This window comes from Brachyhypopomus gauderio, chromosome 12 (assembly GCF_052324685.1).
Source record: "Brachyhypopomus gauderio isolate BG-103 chromosome 12, BGAUD_0.2, whole genome shotgun sequence".
Lineage (NCBI taxonomy): Eukaryota > Metazoa > Chordata > Actinopteri > Gymnotiformes > Hypopomidae > Brachyhypopomus > Brachyhypopomus gauderio.
Window position 1 is genome coordinate 23909049 of NC_135222.1, and position 6725 is coordinate 23915773.

Genomic DNA, 6725 nt, shown 5'->3' on the forward strand with positions numbered 1-6725 from the left:
GAGTCATGGGGCAGGTCTACGTAGAGGCACCACGAAGCTTTTTCAGCAATCAATCAGAACACTACTGAGATCACTTGACATTTGTTTGGATAACTGGTGCAGACTTGCATATTTTGATAGAAACGTGAAGTGCTTTTGCCTATGTTGGAGGGAGCTCTCTGACACACACCTGGGCTTCGGACCAGGGTTCTGTGTCTCTGGGCAGACTTACCTGCTGACACTGTGTTCATGCTACACACATGCTGATTATGGATATGAATTAGCAAGCTTTTGTAGAACAGACCACGCCCTCAAACCAGACCACACCCTCAGGCCAGACCACGCCCAACAACCCCCCCAATAGCCCCCAAAGCCCTGGCCCCCAACCACGCACATATTCTGATCAATGCTGATAGCTATAATTGCCCATAGCCATCTCGGGATCATTCTGAACCAAGCTGTCAATCTCACTGGAATGGAGTGTGTTAGAACTCTACACAGTCTCCACAGATGCATCTCAGGGGCATTTAGGGCATTTGCTTCTGCTGCACAGTACCGCACACTCTCACACGCATGTAGTCAGTACCGCACACTCTCACACGCATGTAGTCAGTACCACACACTCTCACACGCATGTAGTCAGTACCACAAACCTTAGTACCACACACTCTCACATGCATGTAGTCAGTACTGGACACTCTCACACGCATATAGTCAGTACCGCACACTCTCACACGCATGTAGTCAGTACCACACACTCTCACACGCATGTAGTCAGTACTGGACACTCTCACACGCATGTAGTCAGTACCGCACACTCTCACACGCATGTAGTCAGTACCGCACACTCTAACACGCATGTAGTCAGTACTGGACACTCTCACACGCATGTAGTCAGTACCGCACACTCTCACACGCATGTAGTCAGTACCGCACACTCTAACACGCATGTAGTCAGTACCGCACACTCTCACACGCATGTAGTCAGTACCGCACACTCACACACATGTAGTCAGTACCGCACACTCTCACACGCATGTAGTCAGTACTGCACACTCTCACACGCATGTAGTCAGTACCACACACTCTCACACGCATGTAGTCAGTACTGGACACTCTCACACGCATGTAATCAGTACCGCACACTCTCACACGCATGTAGTGAACGTGCAAGAAGGCCAAACCCAAACGTGCAGCGCTGCGTGTAGTTTTGAGGATAATGCTTTTTTCTCCCACAGCCGTGATGGATAAGCGTGATTTGTTAAGAAAGGGAGCTGCTCTCTGAAGCTTCGCTTACACCACAGAAACGCTGTGTGTGTGTTTGAGCTTTACACGTGAACTATCAGCAGCACACACCTGGTGTGCCTCCAGAACGCAGGAGATCTTACAACAGCACAGGACAGACGGCAGGGTGGACAAACAGAGTCTGAGTGGAGGGATCATTATCATCACTTCACTGTGGCACAGCTCCAGAGGAAATTACATGAAGTAGACGAAAGGATATCTCTCTCTCCCCCTCTCTCTGTCTTTCTCTCCCTCTCTCTCTGCCTCCTCTCATTCTTTCTCTCTTTCATTCTCTCTCGCTCTCTCTCTCTCTCTCTCTCTCTCTCTCTCTCTCGCTGCATTCTCTATAGAATAAGCCATGAACACAGCCACGTTCATGAATACCAATCGCATAGTAGATTTCGACCCAATCCTCAAGCGTGTCACACACAGTAAAAACAATCATCTCTAGCATCAGCTGCTGGAGAGAGACATGGCAGCAGTTTCACTGCAGGCCCAGCAGAGGGCGTGCCGTGTCTGTATTTCTCCACACTCATGAGATGTGCTGTATGTCAAGGAGCATATGTGTTATTATCACTGTGTAATGTACAAGTGGGTCTCTTCCATATAGGTGTGTCCTCCTTGGGCTAACCACTGAGCACACGAGTAATATTGTAGAGACTGGTGAAGGAATTACCGCAGAAATTATTTCAATCCATCTGTCTGATCTGTTCAAATAAGATCCGTTTCTCCCAATGATCTTACACGGAGTCTGTGTTAATTCTAACTAATTATAACAAATAAATAAATCATAAATAAATAAATCAAGCTATAAACCGATGCTCTTATATTAGTAAATAAACCAATCAGAACATTTAGTGTCTCATATTTTCATTCATGTGACGAGAAACGGTGCGTAAACTGTTCAGATAGAGTGGTCCACAACTTAAGTACCGCCTGGCTGCCTTCATGCGCAGGAGACACTCATCCTCACCCACAACCACTCTCATATTCTCCTTTACATTTAGCATCACTGCATTTGAAAGCTACGCCTGGGTCAAACGCACAAAGGCTGATTTGACACTTTTCCTGTAAAACCAAAGCCTCACCTGTCATAACTCCAGCGACTGTACGACATGCTCCTGTTTCCGCTCACCCCCTCCATCTTCCCTGACGGACGACGCTGCAAACGCTCAGACTGACTGCAATACTGTCACTTTCATTGATAATCAGCTCCGTCCCGAGGTGACCGACCACCGTTTACTGCGCGTTTCCACGGGCGTACGAACCAGATGCGCTACAACCTACATGTATTAAGGGGACTCGTGTACGGGCTGTACCATTAGAATAGGGGGAGTCGCTCATTTGCGCTCCCTAGTATCCCACAGGGCCAGTGCGTTAAACATCTCGTCTCCTCCTTTTGCCGTGATAGTACACAACGTATTTATGATTATTCCGCTTTGTTTATATACCACGTCCATTCGGTAGTCTTTCATAATTACTCGTTATTATTTTATAATATATAATATAATGTTATGTTCTTATTTTTGAAAGAAAAGCAGTTTTTTTCAATTTAGCTAACATTAAATACATCAAAAATACACTCTATACATTATTAATGTGGTAAATGACTATTCTAGCTGCAAACATCTGGTTTTTAATGCAATATCTACATAGATGTATGGAGACCCATTTCCAACAACCATCACTCCAGTGTTCTAATGGTACATTGTGTTTGCTAACTGTGTAAGGAGGCTATTGGATATTTTGAAAACCCTTGTGCAAGTAGGTTAGCACAGCTGAAAACAGTTTTGCTGATTAGAGAAGCTATAAAACTGACCTTCCTTTAAGCTAGTTGAGAATCTGGAGCATTACAATTGTTGGTTCGATTAAACTCACAAAATGGCCAGAAAAAAACAACTTTCAATTGAAACTCGACAGTCTATTCTTGTTCTGAGAAATGAAGTCTATTCCATGCGAGCCATTGCCAAGAAACTGAAGATTTCCTACAATGGTGTGTACTACTCCCTTCAGAGGAGAGCACAGACAGGCTCTAACCAGAGTAGAAGGAGAAGTGGAAGGCCCCGCTGCACAACTGAGCAAGAAGACAAGTACATTAGAGTCTCCAGTTTGAGAAGTCGACGCCTCACAGGTCCTCAACTGGCAGCTTCATTAAATAGTACCCGCAAAACGCCAGTGTCAACGTCTACAGTGAAGAGGCGACTCTGGGATGCTGGCCTTCAGGGCAGAGTGGCAAAGAAAAAGCCATATCTGGCTAATAAAAGAAAAAGATTAATATGGGCAAAAGAACACAGACATTGGACAGAGGAAGATTGGAAAAAAGTGTTATGGACAGATGAATCAAAGTTTGAGGTGTTTGGATCACACAGACGAACATTTGTGAGACGCAGAACAACTGAAAAGATGCTGGACGAGTGCCTGACACCATCTGTCAAACATGGTGGAGGTAATGTGATGGTCTGGGGTTGCTTTGGTGCTGGTAAAGTGGGAGATTTGAACAAGGTAAAAGGGATTTTGAATAAGGAAGGCTATCACTCCATTTTGCAACACCATGCCATACCCTGTGGACAGCGCTTGATTGGAGCCAATTTCATCCTGCAACAGGACAATGACCCAAAGCACACCTCCAAACTATGCACAAACAATTTAGAGAAGAAGCAGGCAGCTGGTGTTTTATCGGTAATGGAGTGGCCAGCGCAGTCACCAGATCTCAACCCCATTGAGCTGTTGTGGGAGCAGCTTGACCGTATGGTATGAAAAAAGTGCCCATTAACCCAATCAAACTTGTGGGAGCGGCTTCTGGAAGCATGGGGTGAAATTTCTCCAGATTACCTCAGCAAATTAACAGCTAGAATGCCAAAGGTCTGCAATGCTGTAATTGCTGCTAAGGGAGAATTCTTTGACGAAAGCAAAGTTTAAAGTAGGAAATTATTTCAAATTAAAAAAAAAAAAACATTATTTCTACCATGTCAATGTCTGGACTATATTTCTATTCATTTTGCAACTCATTTGATAAATAAAAGTATGAGATGAGATTTCAGGGAAAACACAAAATTGTCTAGGTGACCCCAAACTTTTGAACGGTAGTGTATATATATATATATATATATATATATATATATATATATATATATATATATATATATATATATAAAATCGCTTATATTACTTTTTAAATACAAGATAAGGAAAGATAAAAATATGGCAAAAAATATCAGAGTCATTCTGATCATTTTAATTTCTGTATCCAGTTTAGGATACTAATGGGCAGTTTTAGAATAACCAGGTCAAAAGAATATTCAGAAGAAGATATAAACACCATCATATATATTGCAGTTAACACATGCTTAATGAGACGACTGTAATCTCCTAATCTAACCCCAGGCAGCTCCTTCCACTGCCTTTCCGGACCGGTGACACGTGCCAAAATGCAAATTGACGTCCATCAGTAGTGAGTGAGTGGGAGAGAGGGAGAGAGGAGCGTCTGAAGGGTTCTCCTCAGCACACGGCCTCTCCTCCAGCCCGGGGCATCAGTGGAGGAAGTGTCAGCGCTGTGTGGGCGCGGGGCTGGTGGGGCTGGTGGGGGTGGTGTGGGCAGATAGGGGAGGGGTGGCGTGGGGGTTTGGTATGCCTAGCAGCAGACCCCAGAGACTTGGGGCATCCAACTGGAGCTCAATTAACAAAGACACTGACTCAGTAGCAGTGAGAGTGTGAGGAACAGGGGCTGGGGAGGGACACAGGAGCCTGTATGCATTATAATAACACAGGAGCCTACATGCATTATAATAACACAGGAGCCTACATGCATTATAATAACACAGGAGCCTACATGCATTATAATAACACAGGAGCCTACATGCATTATAATGCATTAGTAGAGAGAGACAGAGAGAGAGAGACAGAGAGAGACAGAGAGAGACAGAGAGAGACAGAGAGAGAGAGTGGGGGATGTAGCAAGAGAGGGATAGCGGGAGAGAGGGGGAGGGAAAGAGAAGTAAAGAGAGGGAGAGAGAGAGAGAGAGAGAGAGAGAGAGAGAATGTGTGTGAATGAGTGAGAAAGACAGAAAGATTCTCATATAGGTAAAAAGACCCTCTTTAGGAGTTAACATGACCCTTGTTTGGTGTCTGTATATTTCACTCTCTCTAGTACAAAGACAAGAAGACCTTTGTCAATCTCAGACCCAACATTTTAATCATGGCTCGAGAGAAAGAATAAGGTCCCTAGTATTGATTTATGGCACAAGCATCTGTGTGCTGTAACGTCGCAATGATTCATTTCGAACCAAATGGCGTGTCCACTAATGCAGCCAGACTGTGTCCAGCAGGACAGTGAAAGATCAAGACAAATCTTTCCTCATGCAGAGTGAGGGCATCCTCACACAAACGGCCGCGTTACAGCTACACGGCTGCATCAAAACACACATCTACTCATTATCATGTGTTATGTGCAGCATTCTGGAGTAGCCATGCAACATCACTGTGCACACAACACTGTACGTCTCCCACTCGGCTCACGCGTGCATGCTAGAGTGAGCAAATGTGCGCAGGAAGGCACGATGTCCGTGCTCGTGCACGTCTAGCACAGCACAAGGGATGAGCAGCAGTTGTCAGAGCTGGCCCGTTAACCCCCGGAGCCACAGTATCACTATGAGTCAACAAGCACACTGAAAGATCCACTACAAATGAATCTTTACAGATTCATACAAGCAATCAAACACATGAGACTGAGAGCCAAAGGAACCAAACCAAATGAGAGCCATATTACCAGGAGCTGTTAATGCACTATTGATCCATGACCCTAACGGGTGTAACTGTATGTGTCACCTGGGTCGATCCGCCCCTCGGTATCCTACGCTGTTTGTTCTAAAGATGCAGGAAATCTATGGGTTTTAATTTCTGCAAAACCGCTCAATTAAACCTCGACGTTTCTCTCCCAAGGACAACGGTGTGGTCGCAGTGCAACAACCTGGTGATGGTGGCACATTCAAGCGTTTGGCTCCATGAAATCACACCTAGGTCTTCACTCACCGGGTCACACGGATGTGATTTGGAGGGCCGCAGGGTAAACATGTTGATCAAAATGGCCGACATGAACGCAGCAACCTGTTGCCGTGAGGATAGGCGCCTGTCTTGAGGTCAGGCGGTCCAGCGTGAGGTCAGGCGGTCCAGCGTGAGGTCAGGCGGTCCAGCGTGAGGTCAGGTGGTCCAACGTGAGGTCAGGCGATCCAGCGTGAGGTCAGGCGGTCCAGCGTGATGTCAGGCGGTCCAGCGTGAGGTCAGGTGGTCCAGCGTGAGGTCAGGCGGTCCAGCGTGACGTCAGGCGGTCCAGCGTGAGGTCAGGCGGTCCAGTGTGAGGTCAGGTGGTCCAGCGTGAGGTCAGGCGGTCCAGCGTGGTGTACTCTGGGGACAGCTCAGGCCTTTCCACCAGCCGCACTTTCCCCACACTGCAGATAGCAGAGAGA

The 6725-nt window shown here is 46.1% G+C and overlaps 1 protein-coding gene across 1 annotated transcript in view; it reads right to left on the reverse strand.

The window, feature by feature from the left end:
- Positions 1-2530, reverse strand: part of tub (TUB bipartite transcription factor) — a 66856-nt gene extending 64326 nt beyond the window's left edge. Inside the window, exon 1 of the mRNA XM_077023974.1 lies at positions 2352-2530. Within this exon, the coding sequence (XP_076880089.1) occupies positions 2352-2407 (56 nt within the window). The 5' untranslated portion in view covers positions 2408-2530. The remainder of the gene's footprint in view (positions 1-2351) is intronic.
- Between the last annotated feature and the right edge of the window lie 4195 nt (positions 2531-6725).